A 20,141-nucleotide genomic window follows, 5' to 3' on the forward strand; every position below is an offset into this window, starting at 1 on the left:
ATGCCCCTTTTGCTCTAAAACATTGGAGCAGAACACATTTGGAGCAGAACAAGACTGGTGCTGTCTTGGGGGAAAATAGTTTGAGTACTCCCTTGAGGCAAGAAGCAAGAGTTCTGTGAACAAGACATAAGGACCAAGCTCTGTTTTTTCAGAAGAGCGCACTGGCTGGGCTGGCAGGACTCTTTCCTTAAATTCTGAGGGAAATTTTAAGTGCAAAAGTATCCAAAGAAGGACCACCAAAGAGTACCCTGGACACCTATTCCCTTGCTGAAGCGCTGGGAACTGTCTAAAGCAGTTTCCTCCAAGCTGTACACATGAACAGCCACTCATTAACACAGAAGCCCCACTCAGCAGCAATCTGCCCATTGCTAGATTACAGCAGTTATATCCTGCTCAGTAGGAGAAAAAATTAGAGGGAACATTGGTAGAGTTATTTTAGAACAAGACGTGCTCAGCATTGCTTTATCAAAGTCAGTCTTGGAGACTCAAACTGGTAGTGACACTCCAGTGTCTCAGATAAGGCAGAATCCTTCCTGCTAATGACCTCCCTACAGCCTCTCCTGCCCTCCCCCATGTCTTTTCCCTAGCAGACTTCCCTTCTGCTACTAGAACTCAGTGGACAAGAAAAGTGCCCACAGCGATGGAAGCCATAGGAGGAGGGGGGCTTTCTACTCATTGCCAACACAGAGAGAGCTTCTTAGAATTAAGAAACAAGCATCATTAGCAGGATTCTCTTTAAATCAACAGGGCAAATGTTACTGGAGACACTTTTCCCTGTTGGTTTAAAGAGAATTCTGCTAATGATGCTTGTTCAACTTAACTTTGAGGGGTTCTCTACAACAATTGTGTGTCTTCTATCTTCTTTTGGGCATGCAACTCCCAATTATTGCATCAGAAGGTCTGTCTGATCTCCTGGTGAAATTGAACCAAAAAAGCAATATTATAATAAGGGCAGGAAAGAGTATACCCAACCCCCAAGAAAATTTCAACAAATTTCATCAACAACTCAGGTGACTGGCTGTTTTTGTATGCTCTGATAACTTCTTGTCCATCTCGGACAAAACTAGATCCTCTGACAACAGCTCCATAGCTTTCTCTTCTCAATGCATCCTCTAATCTGTAGCAAAAATAATGCACCTCTCATGCTGTTCAGACTGTTCACTGCCCCCTCCTCAAATTCTTTTCCCTGGTTTCCTGCTAATGCCCGCACAAGCCCGTACCTTCAATTGGTCTCCCTCAGATCCCCTACCCCAATTATGCTTCTGCTTGCCCCAGCTTCCTCCCTCCCACTCTCAACCATCCTAAAATCTCCTGCTCTCTTAAACAACTCTATCCTCTCTTCTTGTACCTGTGTCTAGAAGCCCTCATCTGAGTGGCACCTCTCCTCCTTCTTCTATCAACATAAAAAGAGGCTCATAGGTGATACCTTTGGCCCTCAGCTAAGTGAAGCAAACCTTGAGGACCTACAACTTACTGGAACCTCTCTTAGCCAAAAAGAAAACATTCTCCAAGCAGAAAACTCTTAGCAATCTTATTGGCAGGGGTTGCCCAAAAAACTACCGTTTCTGTGGAGAAGTTTCCATCCTCTGCAATGAAAATACAAGCTGAGGTAATGTCCAGGGCATAATTTACTCAGATTCTAACCTTTTAATTGTATGTATCTTAAGATAAGTGATGTATCGAGAAGGTTTATGAAGTTAATCATTTTAAATTAGTGTTTTTATGTGTTTTACTCTGCTTCTGAATGGCCTGTGGGCCATAATAAAAACCAAGTACCTGCAGCTTCATTTGCACATATTCATCCCCTCCTGTAGTCTTTCATATTGGCACAACTACTACTAAGTTCTTCAAGGCAAAGCTCCATCTTTTTCTCTCATTTAACATTACTATGAAAGCCCTATGAAGTGTGGTGGGACTATACTGCTGAAGTATTATAAATTTTTAAAAGCCTAATAACCTTCAAACTGTGTTCTCTTTGGATATGATGTCACATAAATTAAGAAATCTCTTATCCAATAGCAAATCAAATTTACTGTGCTTACATTCAACTAAGATTTGGCAAGTACATAGAACAGACCAATATATTTTGTCCAAAGGCTGGGAAGTGCTTAAGTGATTCCCAGTTGTCTGAAAATATATTATACTTCAAGAAGACTCGGTGCTCCAAGCTTGTAGAGAGAGTGAGATCTCGGCTGAGGATATAGATCCCATCGTTGTGCAGAGCACAAGTCAAATTAAGACCAGATTTTGATGTGTTCTCTTTGAGGTAGAGCCATTCTCTGGTGGCTGTGTTATAAGACTGCACTGTCAACATGTCCTCATTCTGGCTGGGTTTTTGATTAGATCCCAGTTCGTGGATACAGCCCCCAACTATGTAGATGGTTTCCTCAACAGATAGCATTTGCTGCTTGCGGATGTGGATGTCACACATCTCAAAGTTCGTCCAGCTGTCTGAGGTAGGGCAGTACTGCAAGATGTTTAAGTTTCGGTCTGGAACAGAGGAGAATTTAATGAAAAAAAACACCCAATTTCTTTGTATACTGGAAGTATTAAGAACATAAGAGAAACCATGTTGGATCAGGCCAATGGCCCATCCAGTCCAACACTGTGTCACACAGTGGCCCAAACCCAGATGCCATCAGGAGCTCCACCAGTGGGGCCAGAACTCTAGAAACCCTCCCATTGTTCCCCCCACCCCGCCCAAGCACCAAGAATACACAGTTTTATTGGTATAGTATAGTATATATGGACAACATATTTGCACAGAGATTCCAAGGGATCAAAATGCATCACATACATTGTCTTGTAATATTTAAACTGCATGCACAATTGAGCAGCGGATGCCCGCTGGACACTGTTACATGTCATCATGGAAATGTCATTTCTATAGGATGGGAAAGCATACTTTCTCAGATCAATTGAGATGACTCTGCACTCTCTTGCTTTTTGTATGGTTTGTATTTTCTATGATGAGCTGGATTGTTTATATAGTGTATTTTAATAGATGTGTACATTATTTCTACCCACTGCATGCATGATTTGGGTACTGCAGTGATCTTTCTTCAAAATAGGTTAGCTCCAACCAGCTTTTCTGCTGGTGAAAATTTCTGCTGACAAAAAGAAGAACCAGGCCCTTTGACCAACAAATTAATGTACTTCATATATACCCCACTTCTCTCCCCAAGGCAGACTTAAAGCAGCTTACATCATTTTTTCTTGCCTCCATTTTATCCTTACAATAGAGAGAGGTAGGTTAGGCTAAGAGTATGTGACTAACCCAAGGTCACCCAGCAAGTTTCCATGGCAGACTGGGGATCTGAACTCGGAACTCCCAAATACTAGTCCAATTCTCCAGTCACTACACAACACTGGCACTGCTATGCAGGGAATCATGAGACCTGCATACAACAAAACCCATGTGGAATGAGGGCTATACTAAGAAGGTGAATTGGGCAACTGAGTGAAAAAGCTGGTTGACTCCTGTAGCTTCAATGAGTCAGTTTAAGATGCATTATCTTTTAGTATCTTAAATTAGAATCAATACCACAAATTCTCCAGAAGCTTTAAAAGCTTGCTCTCCCTTTTATGATGCTTTAAGTGGGCCTAACAAAAGAGAAATACATTACTGATTTTTTTTAATGGACCAATATAGACACCTACAACTTTTGCATTTGTTTGTTAGTTTCCCCTTTTTTTTTCCATCTTCCCTCCTCCAGCTTTCTAATGAACTCCACCATTGCAAATATGAGACTCGACAACACATGCAACAGTGGAACCTCACCTCTTGTAGTGTAGCCTCCCATGACGTATATCTTGCCTTTGCATTCACAGGCTGAGAATTCAGCAAGGGGGTTGGGCAAAGATGCCACAAAGTTCCACCAGTCATGCTCAGGGTTGTAACACTCCACGTTAGAGAGGGACTGCCCACCAATGGCATACAGCTTTCCTCCAACAGCCAAAAGCTTAAAGTTTGACCTACAAATAAAGATTTGGAGAATTAAAGTCAAAGGCAGATGATCGCCATCATGATGCTTCACTCTACCTAGAAACATCACAAATCACATAATAAAGGCTTCACTTCATAATTTCCTCCAGCAAGAATAAATCTTGAGAGAAGTTTAGGGGTTCACTCACATGATAAATCTAATGCAGTGTTCCCTAATACAGTGCCTGTGGGCACAATGGCACCCACCAACACCTTTCCTGGTGCTCACCAAGTGTTCTTAGAAAGCGGGCAAGGCTAGGTGGGGCGGTTACCCAGCAGGGCTTCTGACTGGCTTGGTAAAATAAAATAATATTATTTCAGTGGCACTTGCTATCACAGTGTTGGTTATATTCTCTTACTCCTCTTCTCAGTGTATTTTACAAACCAACCCCCTTTTCTCCTTCACTTGGGCTTCCTCCACGTGTGAGGCTCTGCCTCCTCTGGCAGCCATTTTGTGAGGGGTTCTGCCTCTTGTGGCAGCCATTCTGGGGCTGAGCCCACCACCCCCATCAGAATTCCAAAGCTGCTCACAGGCTCAAAAAGGCTGGGGAGCCCATAAATAAAATTCTACTGCCTGCTCTCCCCTTGACAAGGCACAAAACTAATTAGCTGTTTCTTCTTTCAGTGGTCAGAGATAGCTCTACAAATTCTGAACAGTGATTCTGTTTGTAAATGGTAAACTTGGTTTGCAGGACAAACACAAACCATTATACGGCAGAACCTGATGGCGCAGGTGATGCGGCACATTAGACCAAAGCTCCTTCAAGCCACAACAAACCAAGTAAACTGATGTTTCGTGCACATTTCCTTGGGAGTAAATCCTACTGATTCCACTGGGTTTGCTTCCCACAAAAGTGCACAATGGAATATGCCCTGTAGGGTTTCTTTTTTAGGGTTGCCAGCCTCGGGGTGGAACCTAGGGATCCCCTGGAAAGACAGCTCATCTCCAGACTAAAGAGCTCAGTTCCACTGGAGAAAATGGCTGTTTGGGAGGGTTGGATTTATGGCATTGTATCCCACTGAGTTCCCTGTCCTCTCTATGTTTCACCCCCAAATCTCCAGGTGTTTCCCTAACTGGAAGCTAGCAATCCTTCTCCCTCTTCCCCCATTGGCAGCAAGGGGGGACCTCCAAAGTCTACATCCATGGGCATAAAGTAACTTAGGACTTTGGAGCACTCAGGCTTGTAAATTCTGGTTTCTTGATCGCCTATAGCAAGTAAGAACCCCCTTGAAGCAACCTCACATGGAAGTTTCAAAAGAGCCAGCCTTTCAAGCTACAAATTCTTTCAAACTGCAAATCGCTAAAACACATATCAACAGTCTTATGGCCAACCAATCTGAATAGAAGTCATTTGGTTTTATCTTACAGAACTCAGTTACATCACAAGCAAATAATGTGAGATCATCTTTCAAGTTAGCACTCACTTGACAAGGATTTTCAACATTTTATTTGAGCCTACCTGAGATTTGATCATCCATTTTATTGGCTGTTGATCATTTTATAGGCTTTTTTGGTCTAACATGCAACTCTAGTGATCTCAGCTGTGCTCTGATTTTACTGGTCTTCTGCTGTTGCTACTGTCAGAGTGGTAACAAGACAACTGAGGCACTCACCTCGGGCACACAAAGCTGGTGGGCGCATATCATGACTAACATAAATGCTGTTGATGATGTTGTTGTTATTTACATATTTACTTATCAAAATAACTAATATGAAAATTTAGGGGGCACAATTTTGTATTTTTGCTTTGGGTGCCAAATTGGCTAGTTATGGCTCTGGTTATTTTACTCTTATGTTAGTTTTGATTATTCTATATTACATTGCTTGTGGGCTAATCATTTATGTCCGTGATCAGGTGGGTGTATTAGCTGTTGGCTGCATGATTATTTATTCTTTTCCCCTTTCATGGTTTCTGAGATTGCTGCTGGATGCCTTGAGCATTTGTTCCTGGAAAGGTGACAAAGAGTCAGGAACAAATAAAAACAAGAATGGTCCTGATCAGTTTAACACCAAATATGGGAGAAGGGCCCTGCTTTAATCCTTTTGATTACATACTCATGGAAATACGTAATCAAAAGGAAACTGGCTAGTTTATAAACACCTTTCTTACTAACTCTGGTGCTCTCTATTTATAGCATAGAGGTTATGAGTACAAGACTGCATCCCACCAGATTTCACCACTGAATGAAGACCTTGTGAGCGAATGACTTCTGGGTTCAAACCTCTCATAATCCATGAACTCAAACTCATGAAGACACCCAGCAGATGGTACTAAGACCAACCTGAGAAGTATGCACAGAATTATGATCAACCTTTTTATTAAAAAAAAAACTTCTCATATTTTTGTACTTTTCAAAGTGTGGGGGGTGGGGAGGGTGCACCTGGAAGTCATGGCAACCTCTGATGACTGACCCCTACTGGGGGCATGGAGGATATTCAGGGAGGTGGCTGAATTGACTAGTTATGGCTCTGGTTATTTTACTCTTATGGTAGTTTTGATTATTCTGTATTACATTGCTTGTGAGCTAATCATTGTAGCTCACAACTTTAATGCCAGTAGCTCACAAGACTCCACAGGGAATATCGATTGGCTAGGTATGTGAGGCAGGCAATGCCTGAGTTCAAGTCACACCAATTTCATACCAGTATTCTCTCAGCCCTTATTTGCAACATTGGACTAGAATTGGGTTACTTTCAGACTACCCACTCCTTTATATTATTTTCTTAGTTTTGTTTAAGTAGTAAGTACTACCCATAAAAAAACAAACAAACGAGAAATAAATTGCAAGTTACTACGTCATAAATGTGCAAAGGCTTACAAAAGAGCAAGTTACATAAAAGAACCTACAAAAAACCTCCCCAAAAGGCCCATTTTCATGTTACTTCAGTGGTTGACATGCTAATTCCCTCACACTCCACTGAAAGAACATCAGAAGCCCAAATTCACATCAGGGCCTCCCTTCCCAATACCTGAGCAACGCAGCCTCAAAAATACCCAAGTCCCTAGCCCATCATTCATACAGCAACATATAAAAGAAATCACACAGCAGGGGTTCCATCCCTTGAAAGCCTTGAAGCAACATGTGTGAGCTACTCTGAACATTCAAGAAGCACTATACAAACAAGGCTTTGAGTGTTCAATAATAATAATGATGAGCTTCCAACAGCTTTAGGTGTCTCTATATTTTAAAATTCTCGCTAACTCAGCACTGGATGACAGGGCCAATGCTGCCCCTCCATCCTCTCTGTGCATGTTTTCAGGCATCATCAATGCTGACCTGCACCATGAGAAGTCACTAGACGTGAGTTTGGAGCACCCAAGCACTTATCCTACAATGCATGTTTTCATAAACACACAACACTTCTTTGCTAGAAGGAAATCTGTTCTTCTGATGACAAGGCAACTCTGAAAAGCAAAATGCATATTTGAAAGAGACAAACTATTGTTCTGAGTCTGACTTTGTTGTCATGTACAATTAGGTCACATAATTACACGTACAATTGTCACATACAATTAGATCCAATAATATTTTCTAGCTGGAAGCATCTAGGCTAGCCCAGCCACAACAGATGTGCAGACAGCAGTGATGACTTCACACTCTTCATTTGCAAGCAGGTATACCTGTCTTAAACAACTGCTTTGGAAAAAAAGGCACTGATGTGTTTGAGCACAATGCGAAGTGGAAAGGGAAGCATACAGCCACTAGAGACATTTCCACAAGATGCGCACTTGCCACAGCATACATTAGTACACGCACTAGCGGCCATGCAAACGAAGAGAGTTCCCATTTTTTTAAGGGGGGGAATTAATACGCATTGCAACTTTCATTTTCTTGCTGCTTTGCTGTGAACTCATCTGTTTTATCAACCAAAATCTGTTGCACTCCAATATAAATTTTGTAAACATCAGACTGAAAAGCCCTACCCAAGTCTTACCAGCAATCTCAGGCTACACTCATCCCTGCCATGGATTTCAGAGGGCTTAAGACTGGAGTTACTCTACAGAGGGTTAACTCATCAATTACTCTTGATCCCTCCACACACTAAACGTGAGAATGGCCTCCATTGAGGAGCACTGTTACTCTTTTTACTCTTTAGATCTGTGTTATCAAATCAGCCTTTGATAGTACAGTCATCAGGAAGTGACCATGTATATGTGGATCTGCCACTATGTTTTCTCTACATCAGAATGCAATGAAAAGAGGCTCTGCTCCACAGTCTTGCAAATAAGCTGACAGTGACAAGCCCTCGAGTTTAGGGTGCTTTTGCAATCCTGCCTGCCCACGCACCCTCTTAAGTCACCAGAGGGCCAAAAAAACCCTCCCCCAACCCCAGGCTCATTTCTAACTTGCCCAGACTTTCTTGTCTGGTTACCTGGAAGCTCCGCAGCATGGCCAAGCATGGGGATTGTGTTGAGTTGAAAGACTAGCTGACTCGTGCAGAATGACCCACAGGTGATGGTGGCAGGGCTTTCTTTTGAGCAGGAATGCACAGGAACGCAGTCCCGGCAGGCTTGGTGTCAGGGGGTGTAGCCTAATATGCAAATGAGATCCTGCTGGGCTTTTTCTACATAAAAAGCCCTGGATGGTGGTCTTTAATTAACAGTATTTAAAAATCGGATTTTCTTTTCAAACAGCAAGCCATAAAAGCTACAAGTTCAGGTTCTAAACTCTGGAAGCTCCTTTGGAGCAAGGAGAAAGTGCATTACTCAAAGCTGCAACAACAAACACAACTATTTATTTACTCATTCACTTATAACCTGCCTTTCTGCACAACGGGGGGACCCAAAGCAGCTGGCATCATTCTCCTCTCCTCCATTTCATCCTTACAATAACAACCCTGGGAGGTAGGTGAAGTTAGGTGCATGTGACTGACCCAGGGCCACCCAGCCAGCTTCCAGGGCAGAATGAGGATCTGAACTTGGAGTCTCCCAAACGCTGGTGCAACCATCACAGCATACCGGCATGCAAAAAACAAGATGGTAATCATCTGCATGTTTATGCATCAAGAAATAAGTTTTGGAACATGAACGGTATCATTCCAACTTTTAAAAAATATTTATGAATTGCCTTTGCTGCAGTAGCTTGAGCACACAGACCCAAAGATCACGCCACTCCAATGCGCTCTGTACTCTCACACCTTCCTTCTCAGGTGCTGTGGTTTTACCTTCAGGGCAACAGGCAGCAATGCAACACAGGAAAGAAAAGTGTCAGCCAACAATGGATGGCCACAACACCTCCCTACCGAACCACCTGGGGCCTCCCACATTTTGCATCAAAGTCAACCCGTTTTAAGAAGAGCCCCGCTGGATGGGATGAAGGATCCATCAGGCCCACTGTTTTGTTTTCAACAGTGGCCAGAAAAGTGCCTGAGATGAAGGAAGTGCCAGCATGAAGGAAAGGGTCTCCCAAAGGAGGTCTGAAAGAAAACTCTGCAGCTAGCAGAGATCAAATCTCAGATTTTGCTGCTCTTTGGACCGGTGGCTGTCTCTCTTGTCTCACCAAATCAGAAAGGTGCTATCCACTTTGCATCTTGCTGTCCCAGAGACTAAAGAAGTAGACACATGATTTGCTTCTGGAACAAGGCATCACCATCACGTGGTTCCCTCTTCCACTTTGTTTATGCTTCTGAGAGAACACCAAAAATGGACTTTGTAGTAGAAACATGGTCACCCATAAATGGCACGTTTTTGGCAAGCATAAACCCTTTTCTTAGGAAGTGTGAACCAGGGAAGCAAGAAATTGCATGAAAGTTATTGAGAAACCCAGTCTGTAGTACAGACAACTCTCATGGGATCTCAGTGACAATAAACCAATGAGAGAAACAAAACAAAAATAGCATGACTGAATGGAAGCCATCCGCCAACATCTTTGGTTCTAAGGACAGACATATTATAGCTCAACAGGACAGCATCATAACTCGTTCTTCCAGCTCCCATTAAAAGTTGCAGGTTCACTTGGCCTGTTGCCCTCATTAAGCCTCCAGAAAAGTTGACTCCTTGTACCTTTAAAGGGGCATCTAGTTATTCAAAACAGAGAAGACGGTGTAACTAATTTTACTGAAATATTGGAAGCCCTTGGAAGTTTGTTTTAGGACCAGGTGCCCTATCAGTAGACACACTCTTGAGAACATAAGAAAAGCCATGTTGGATCAAGCCAATGACCCAGTCAGTCCAACACTCTGTGACACACAGAGGCCAAACCCCAGGTGTCATCAAGAGGTCCACCAGTGGGGCTAGAACTCCAAATGCCTTCCCACTGTGACCCTCCCCCCCAAGCACCAAGAATACAGAACATCACTGCCCCAGACACTGTGTTCCACCTACACCTTGTGGCTAATAGCCACTGATGGACCTCTGTTCTACATGTCCATCCAGTCCCCTCTTGAAGCTTTCTATGCTTGTAAGCATCCATCACTTCCTGCGGCAGTGAGTTATCTGTTCTAAGCCTAGTGCTCATCAATTTCATTGAGTGCCCAGTCTTGTATAGTGCGAAAGAGAGATAAATACCTTTCTCTACCTTCCCTGTTTTCGTAAACCTGTCATGTCACCCCTCAATCACCATTTCTCTAAGCTAAGGAGCCCGGACCTCTTTAACCTTTCTTCATAGGGAAGGTGTTCTTAATCACTGCAGTGGCCCTTTTCTGCACCTTTTCCAATTATATATCTATAGAGAGAGAGAGAGAGAGGTGCAGTGACCAGAACTGCACAGACCACTGGAAGGCCTTTTTGTACCTCTTCTGGTTCATGGAAGCCACCTGACTCCACTCGTTCAGGCAAGGGTTGTAACAGTGGGCAGCCGAGATCTCCTGGCTGGTGATGCGGTAGCCCCCGACGATGAACAGGTAGTTGTCCAGCACTGCCGAGCCGTAGCCCCGGACGTTCACCAGGTGGGCAGGCAGGTCGCTGGGCAGCAGCAGCCAGCGCCGAGCCCCCTCGTCGTACCTGAGCATGGCGCAGGGCAAGTCCTGCAGGGCCGAAGGGCCTCCGGCGAAGCTGCCCAAGGCCACCAGGGCGGCGGTGCCCCTCATGCGCCGCTCCTTCAGCTGGAGGCGCAGGGCGGCGGGCAGGAGGAGGTGCGGGCGGGCCTCGGGCCTGCGGAGCACCTGGTGGAAGCGGCCGCCCATGAAGTGGAGGCAGGCCTCCTCCAGCTCCTGCAGGCCGTAGATGTGGGCCAGGCGGCGGAGCTCCAGGCAGTTGTCGAGGCGCACCTGGGAGCGCAGGCGGCGCAGCAGCGGCGTGACCTGCAGGTAGGAGGCGGCCTCGACCAGCTCGTCCAGCAGGGGGGGCTCGCCGCCCTCCAGGCGCGCCGTGTCGATGAAGGCCAGCACCAGCTCCAGGCCCTGCGCGCTCAGCCCGCCGCGCAGCTGCTGCACCGCCGGCTCGGCCGCCTCCCGCATGCCCGAGCGGTAGAGGGCGCCGAAGTAGTCGCTCTGCTCCAGCAGCTTCCGTTTGCACACCGCGAAGCTCCGCTCGCCCAGCCGGATCTGCACCACTTCTTCTTCTTCTTCTTCAGCCTTCTCGGCCTCCGGCTCGCCCGCAGCCGAGCCCCGCTCCGCCCGGGACATGGCCCCGCACCCGCCCGCCTTTGCAGGCGCCGCTGCTGCCGGCCCCAGGAGCCGATCTTCCTCCGCGGCTGCTTCCTCCTTCCTTTCTCCACCCACAGCCCGGCGGACAGGGAGAGAGGCGGAGCCTGCCTGCGCTTTGGAGCCTCTCCAAGGCGCCAAAAAGCCCTAAAAAGGCAAAGGCGAAAGGCCCCGGGGATCCTCTTTTTTAAATATTTGCAAGCTGTTCTCCTAGCTCTGCTGCCGGGAGGGCTGGTTCTAAAACGGAGCGGGAGCCTGCCTCCTCGCACACAACCCGTTGCTGTATAAGGCTAGCAGCCACCCAGCCACCCAAAGGCGCTTGAAAGCGTCATGGTTTTTTTTTCTGCCAGAAGGTCTTTAAAAAACAACAACAACACCCTGTTTTCTAAGTCAGGATTTAGCTGTAAACAAGCGGGAGGAAGAGCGTGCTCTTGAGCATGTGCAGAGTGCCTGTCTTGCAACCGTGCGGACTGAGCGGACCTCAGACGAAATGACACTTGCCTGACTGGCGCTTGCAAACCAGCGTTTCCACTGGACTGGGCTGTGTTCACATAATCAACTGCGGAGCGTCACGTGTGTTGAGTAGTCAGCGAATGAGAAATCCGGGAATAGCACATGTGAAGTCATAGTCAGGTACCAGTTTGGGTTAACATAGTACCAAGCAGGCCAACATCGGGATCCTCAAAGGGCCAACATATATGTGTGATTTCAGTACAAATTGATTTTAAAAAAAAAATGAAAAGCATCTATGGGCCTCTGAAATGTCCAGCATTAGAGTGAAAAGGAGCCAGTGTGGAGGGATGCCTGCTGATTTTTTACTTCAAATCAGAACAAACATGTTTTCTTATCCATGGGGAAAGCATCCCAAGCTGTCCCAGAGATGGGGAAGGAGTGGAGGAGGGAGGGGAAGATGTGCTTTGGAATGGGAAAGGTTGGAGTGGGAAGAGGAATCCCTTCCCATCCACCAGCCCCCTACTGAAGATTACAGGTTGCAATCACACATACTAAGCAATGCACTTTCCAACTGGATTGTACTGTGTGAATTGGCAAAATCCAGCTGGAAAGTGCATGATTATTTAGTGTGTGATTATGGTCTGGGGTGGTGGTGGCGGGGAGTGCATTGGGTTGGTAGTTTGCGGCTGACAAATACATGACCAGAGGCTTTTCTTTCACATAGCCACAGGGACAAAGTAAATGAAATGCCAGTGGTCAGCTGAGCCTAGTCAAACAGGCCTCGGGCCAGAGCAGAACTGGGGTGTCCTGCCATTGGATACTGGCAAAATCTGGTGGTCATGGATGGAACATCCGCTCTGGCCGGAGGGGGGGGGGCGCCTCTGGAACCTGCGAAGGAGAAGCAGGAGTGTGGGTAGCCTGGAGCGCTTTTCTCCCCCAGTGGTCAGCCTTGCCCGCAGAATGAATGGCTGGCATGAATGGAGTGGGTGGGGTGACACGCACCTTTTTGAATGAATCCCCCCCCCTTTTTTTAAAAAGAAACCAAACTCCCTGTAAGTAGACAACTAGCAGCCCAGGGTTGCACTGGAGCCTTTATTCCTGCTAAGCAACATTCTAAGCTGTGCACAAAAATGCTACTTCGCTACTTCGTGAGCTACTGGCATGAAAGTTGTGAGCTACTATACAAATTAGTTTGCTCTGGGGCCATTTTTCCTGAGCTAAGACAAAAATGTATGAGCCGGAGGTTTAACAACTGTAAGCTAGCTCACACTTAGCTTGGAGGGAACACTGCTGCTAAGTCAAATGTTCTGATTGCAGACAGGTTCATCTTCACTCTGGAGGCCAAGCTCAGGCTTCTTCACCTGGGATCTCTCTGGCCCGGCCAAAGAGCCTCCCCCCCCGCCCCTGGTAAGACAAGCCCTCTTTTCATGTTCAATGCCAGGAACTGCCCCCCCCCCCCCCCAGCTACTAAGGGAGGAAAACGAATTATAATATAGTGGGTTCAACGTAAGAAAGAGGCAAGGTGGTAGTGATCTTAGCTCTTTATTTCAGTACAGGATAGTATAGGACTGCACTCTGGAGAACGGAGCCAACTATGTACAACTCAGGGTTCCCACGCAAGCACATTATTGGATCATTCAAACCAGCAGGGGGCCCGTGATTGGAGCAACTTGGGCTCATTGATCCCCTCTAGCTGCAGCCCACAGCCTGCACTCGGCCAACTTGGGACAGCAGCCAAAGACCACCCCCAATGGTGGGCCTCTTTCAAGCTGCAAAGAGAGATTCAGTTCAGACTTGTCAGTTTACAGCTCTGAATCCAAGGAGGCTCAAGCGTAAGTATACAGCTCTGTCTCCCTGGGGCACTGTGATGCTGCTGCCATTGTGACCTCAGACTGTGATTTAAAGCACATCCGCAAGTATCAAATAGGTGGAAACGCAGTTCATTTATATCGTAGTAACGAATCGTTCAATTATTTATTATTATTTATTTATTACTTTAAATTTCTATCCCGCCCTCTCCGCAAGCGGACTCAGGGAGGCTAACAACATACATTTTTACAATTTAACCAATAAAAACTACAATTTAAAATTATTTAAAACACTTAAACATTTAAAACATTCCATTGCATTTTTGGTGCTGTATCACTATAATATAATTTAACGTAGATATAAATGTAAATGGCGATCATGGTACTCTGTAACGGTGTAGAGTGGCAGCTCTCTCCCAAATTAGGTTAGTTCTCAAAGGCCTGTCGAAACAGTTCGGTCTTACAGGCCCTGTGGAAAGTAGAAAGATCCCGCAGGGCCCTTATGGCCTCTGGGAGAGTATTCCACAATTCTGGCGCTGCCACCGAGAAGGCCCTAGCTCGCGTCTGCTGCAACCTAGCCTCCCTTGGTCCAGGAACGGACAACAGATTTTTTGTCCCTGAACGCAGTGCTCTCCGGGATACGTGTGGGGAAAGGCGGTCCCGCAGATAGACAGGCCCATGACCATAGAGGGCTTTAAAGGTCAATACCAACACCTTGAAACGGACTCGGAACACAATAGGTAGCCAGTGCAGCTCTCTCAGCACTGGCCGAATGTGCTCCCACCAGGGGAGCCCCATTAGCAGCTGCGCTGCAGCGTTCTCCACTAGCTGTAGTTTCCGGGTCAGTGCCAAGGGTAGCCCCATGTAGAAAGCATTGCAGTGATCTATTCTTGAGGTGAACGTAGCATGGATCACCAGTGCTAAGTCGTTGCGCTCCAGGAAGAGGGCCAACTGCTGCACCCGCCGAAGATGAAAAAAGGCGGATCTAGTAGTGGCTGCTACCTGGGCCTCCATTGTAAGAGAGGACTCCAGGAGCACACCCAAGCTCTTGACCTTGGGGGCCGGGATTAGTGACACCCCATCAAGAGCCAGCAGAGGGATCTCCCCCACTGGACCACCGCGACTCAGATAGAGAACCTCCGTCTTCGTCGGATTCAACTTCAACCGACTCAACCTGAGCCAAGATGCTACGGCTTGAAGAGCCAGGTCTAAATTTTCCGGGGTACAGTCGGAGTGACCACCTATCAATAGACAGAGCTGGGTGTCATCTGCATATTGGTGACATCCCAGCCCATACCTCCTGACAATCTGGGCAAGGGGGTGCATATAGATGTTAAATAACATTGGGGACAGAACCGCACTCTGTGGCACACCACATATAAGTGGGTGCCTTCGGGATGATTCTTCCCCTATCACCACCCTTTGTCCCCGATCTTGAAGGAAAGGGGCCAACCACTGTAAGGCAGACCCCTGAATCCCCGTGTTGGCATGTACAGTCATATCCATTATATCCTGTATAACAACGTATCACACAACAAAGAATCATCCAACATGCACATCATTTCAGTTTCTCATTTCCAGTAGAGTTTACAATGTTCCTGAAAGATAAACAGTCCAAATTGTCTTCAATAACAATAGAATATTGCTGCCAAAGGAAATAAATCCCTATAGTATTTCTAGGTTCTGAAAAACGCAGTCCACAATCTATAGGGACATTATCTTCTTTGTTGAAATGAATTACGTGGTTCTCTGGTATGCTCCCACATTTCAAAATCCATCAAGTTCTTCAGAAAATCTTCCACCATCATATTGAAGACTGCCAATGTATCTACAGGAAAACAATCACATAAGGACCACTCTCTTTATCAACAGTTAAATGTACATACAGTATCCAAATCCACAATGCCCCATTAAACTTACCACATTTGCAATGGCAAAAATGAGGAGGGTTTTTCTTTAGAAGGTTCCAATCCCAGCTTTCATAAACAGGCACAGCTGATGTGATGTTCCTGTGGCTCAACTTCGAAGAAGCAAGTGCCAAAGAGAGTTACAGCTAGATAGGCAGACATTAAGCATCTTTCTGTTTCCTCTTCTGTCACTGAACCCTTTGATGTGCAGATCCACGACATCATTGTGATGATAACGTTGACACAGGAGTGGGGTGTGCAGGGCTTTAGCCGCCACCACCTCCTGTGGCAGTGAATTCCACATGTTAATCACCCTTAGGGTGGCCATAATGTCTGAAGGCCAGACAGGGACACCTTTGGAGGGGGGAAGGTAGGGGTGTGCGCGCGCAAAGCGTTCGCGCCGCCGGAAACAGGAAGTGATGTCACTTCCGGTGACGGCACTTCCGGTGATGTCATGCCACCGCCGGAAACAGGAAGTGACATCACTTCCGGTGACATCATTTTCCCCGTGCCACCTGCCGGAAACAGGAAGTGACATCACTTTCTGTGACATCATTTCCCCAAAATGACATCATTTCCCCAAAATGCCACTGCCAGAAACAGGAAGTGACTTCACAGAACTTCCTGTGATGTCCCCAAAAATCCCCCAAATATCACCGCCGGAAACACCAAGATTATTTATAGAGAGGGAAAGGGGGAAATAAAGTTAAATAAAACTCTTTTTTTACTTTTTTCAAAGTGAGAAGACTAGAGAGAACGGGTTCCATGCTGAGAAGCCAGTCAGATTCCAGTGAGATTCCAGTGAGACTGTGCTGCATAATGCAGCCTATTTATTTTGTCCTGTTTGCTCTGTTGGCTCTATCTGCGCCACCTTCATCACTTTCGGGGTGTGGATCCCCCAGTGGGGTGGTCTCCCGACTCCCTCCGCCGGCTGTTTCTGATAGCCCTGCGCCCCCCTCTTTCATTTGATATGTGTCCCGTGCGGGCGCCACCCTCCCGCCGGGAGATGCCGTAAAATGAGCCCCCTTGAGGCTTATGGCGGCAGGGCTCGGGGGAAGCGAGCTAGACTGTTGTTCTTTTGAAGGGTTATAGAGTGTTTCAAGCCCGTCCCTGTGGCATCGGTCCCATCGTTGTGGGACCCAGGGGGCCGGCGCAGCGGCACACTGAAGCAGCCTGTCACTAATAACACAGGTCGAGATGCAGGACAGGAACCCGGAAGTGACCGACAGGCTGCTTCAGCGTGCCGCTGCGCCGGCCCCCTGGGCCCCACAACGATGGGACCGATGCCACAGGGATGGGCTCGAAACACTCTATAACCCCTCAAAAGAACAGCAGTCTAGCTCGCTTCCCCCGAGCCCTGCCGCCATAAGCCTCAAGGGGGCTCATTTTGCGGCATCTCCCGGCGGGAGGGTGGCACCCGCACGGGACACATATCAAATGAAAGAGGGGGCGCAGGGCTATCAGAAACAGCCGGCGGAGGAAGTCAGGAGACCACCCCACTGGGGGATCCACACCCCAAAAGTGATGAAGGTGGCGCAGATAGAGCCAACAGAGCAAACAGGACAAAATAAAAAGGCTGCATTATGCAGCACAGTTGAGAAAGTGCCTTATCCCATATACTGATGAAGTAAATACAGGATCTAAGAACAAAATTGCACCAGAAGACACAAACACAAAGCTCCCTTATACTGAATCAGTGCTTGGGTCCACCAAAGTCAGTATTGTCTAGTCCAGTCACAAACACAAAGCTCCCTTACACTGAATCAGTGCTTGGGTCCACCAAAATCAGCATTGTCTAGTCCAGTCACAAACACAAAGCTCCCTTACACTGAATCAGTGCTTGGGTCCACCAAAGTCAGTATTGTCTACTCCAGTCACAAACACAAAACTCCCTTACACTGAATCAGTGCTTGGGTCCACCAAAGTCAGTATTGTCTACTCCAGTCACAAACACAAAGCTCCCTTACACTGAATCAGTGCTTGGGTCCACCAAAGTCAGTATTCTCTACTCCAGGGGTGGCCAGAGGGAGGGAAGGAAGGAAGGAAGGAAGGAAGGAAGGAAGGGAGGAGGGAGGGAGGAAGGAAGGAGGGAGGGAAGGAAGGGAGGAGGGAGGGAAGGAAGGAGGGAGGGAGGGAAGGAAGGAGGGAAGGGAGGGAAGGAAGAAAGGAAGGGAGGAGGGAGGGAAGGAAGGAGGGAAGGGAGGAGGGAGGGAAGGAAGAAAGGAGGGAAGGGAGGGAAGGAAGAAAGGAAGGAGGGAGGAAGGAGGGAGGGAGGGAAGGAAGAAAGGAAGGAAGGGAGGAGGGAGGGAAGGAAGAAAGGAGGGAGGAAGGAGGGAGGGAAGGGAGGAGGGAGGGAAGGAGGGAGGGAAGGAAGGAGGGAAGGGAGGGAGGGAAGGGAGGAGGGAGGGAAGGAAGGGAGGAGGGAGGGAAGGAAGGAAGGGAGGAGGGAGGGAGGAAGGAGGGAAGGAAGGAAGAAAGGCCGGCCGCCCCCTCCCGCCAGCCCCCCCCCCCGCTTTCGGCCCCCCCTGCTTACCTTGTTCCAGGGTGGGTGGCGGCCTCTCCTCCGGGCGGCTGGTGCTGCTGGCGGGGCTGGCGGCGGCTGCGGAGGCCGGGGAGGTGGCGGAGAGGCCGGCGCTGGTCTCTGGAGGGCCTCCAGGGACCAGCGCCGGCCTCTCCGCGGCCTCCGCTGGCCTCTGGAGGGCCTCCAGGGACCAGCGGCGGCCTCTACGCGGGCCTCTGGAGGCCCTCCAGGGACCCGCGGAGGCCTCTCCGCGGCCTCCCCGGCCGCCGCCGGGCCCCGCGCGCGGGTGGGGAAGGCGGCAAGTGAGGGAGCCAGTGTCCCTGCGCGTGTGCACACCGCCGTGCGCATGCGCAGGGGCTCTGGCTCCCTCACTCCCCGCCTTCCCCGCCCGCACGCGCGGCCCGCCGGCTCCCCGCTGGCTATACCGGGACTTCTAATGGTCCCGGTATAGCCAGCCCGGGAGCCAGGAATTGGGGGCCAGAACCGGGAAAGTCCCGGGAGACCGGGACGGTCTGGCCACCCTACAAGTACTTCCTTTTATCTGTTTTAACGTGACTACTCAGCAATTTCATTGAATGCCCATGAGTTCTTGTATTGTGAGAAAGGGAGAAAAGGGCTTCTTTCTCTACTTTCTCCATCCCATGCATAATCTCGTAAACCTCTATCATGTCACCCCGCAGTCAACGTTTCTCCAAGCTAAAGAGCTCCAAGCGTTTTAACCTTTCTTCATAGGGAAAGTGTTCCAACCCTTTAATCATTCGAGTTGCCCTTTTCTGCACTTTTTCCAATGATATAATATCCTTTTTGAGGTGCGGTGACCAGAATTGTACACAGTATTCTAAATGAGACCACACCATCGATTTATAGAGGGGCTGATTTGTTTTCAGTTCCCTTCCTAATAATTCCTAGCATGGCGTTGGCCTTTTTTATTGCAATCACACACTGTCTTGACATTTTCAGTGAGTTATCTACCACGATCCCAAGATCTCTCTCTCTTGGTCGGTCTCTGCCAGTTCACAACCCATCAACTTGTATTTGTAGCTGGGATTCTTGGCCCCAATGTGCATTACTTTGCACTTGGCCACACTGAACCTCATCTGCCACGTTGATGCTCACTCACCCAGCCTCAACAGATCCCTTTGGAGTGCCTCACAATCCTCTCTGGTTCTCACCACCCTGAACAATTTAGTGTCATCTGCAAACTTGGCCACTTCACTGCTTACTCCCAACTCCAGATCATTAATGAACAATTTAAAGAGCATGGGACCCAGCACTGAGCCCTGCGACACCCCACTGCTTACCGTCCTCCATTGTGAAGACTTTCCATTTATAGTCACTCTCTGCTTCCTATTAATTAGCCAGTTTTTGATCCACAAGAGGACCTGTCCTTTTACTCCATGACTCTCGAGGTTACTAAGGAACCTTTGATGAGGAACTTTATCAAAAGCTTTCTGGAAGTCAAGGTAAACAACATCCATTGGGTCCCCTTTGTCCACATGTTTGTTCACCCCCTCGAAGAACTGTAACGGGTTAGTGAGGCAAGATCTTCCTTTACAGAACCCATGCTGAGTATTCCTCAATAACTTGTGTTCATCAATGTGCCTACTCACATTGCCTCAGGGAGCAGTCCTCTCCCCGATGTTATTTAACATCTATATGCGCCCCCTTGCCCAGATTGCCAGGAGGTTTGGGCTGGGCTGCCACCAATATGCAGATGACACCCAGCTCTATCTGCTGATGGACGGCCAGCCCGCCTCTCCCCCGGAAGGCCTGGATCGGGCGTTACAGGCTACCGCAACGTGGCTTAGACTGAGTGGGCTGAAGCTGAATCCGGCAAAGACAGAGGTTCTCTGTGTGGGTTGCGGCGCTCCAGGGGGGGAAA

The 20,141-nt window shown here is 47.8% G+C and overlaps 1 protein-coding gene across 1 annotated transcript; it reads right to left on the reverse strand.

Annotated features, from left to right (window-relative positions):
• Nucleotides 1–2,011: 2,011 nt before the first annotated feature.
• Nucleotides 2,012–11,552, reverse strand: KLHL42 (kelch like family member 42). Its single transcript, XM_060253811.1, has 3 exons — nucleotides 10,720–11,552; nucleotides 3,782–3,975; nucleotides 2,012–2,490 (listed from the first exon to the last, which is right to left on the reverse strand). Exons 1-3 carry the CDS (start codon nucleotides 11,550–11,552, stop codon nucleotides 2,045–2,047), a joined length of 1,473 nt encoding a protein of 490 aa, XP_060109794.1. The 3' UTR covers nucleotides 2,012–2,044.
• Between the last annotated feature and the right edge of the window lie 8,589 nt (nucleotides 11,553–20,141).

Source organism: Heteronotia binoei, chromosome 14 (assembly GCF_032191835.1).
Source record: "Heteronotia binoei isolate CCM8104 ecotype False Entrance Well chromosome 14, APGP_CSIRO_Hbin_v1, whole genome shotgun sequence".
Taxonomy (NCBI): Eukaryota; Metazoa; Chordata; class Lepidosauria; order Squamata; family Gekkonidae; genus Heteronotia; species Heteronotia binoei.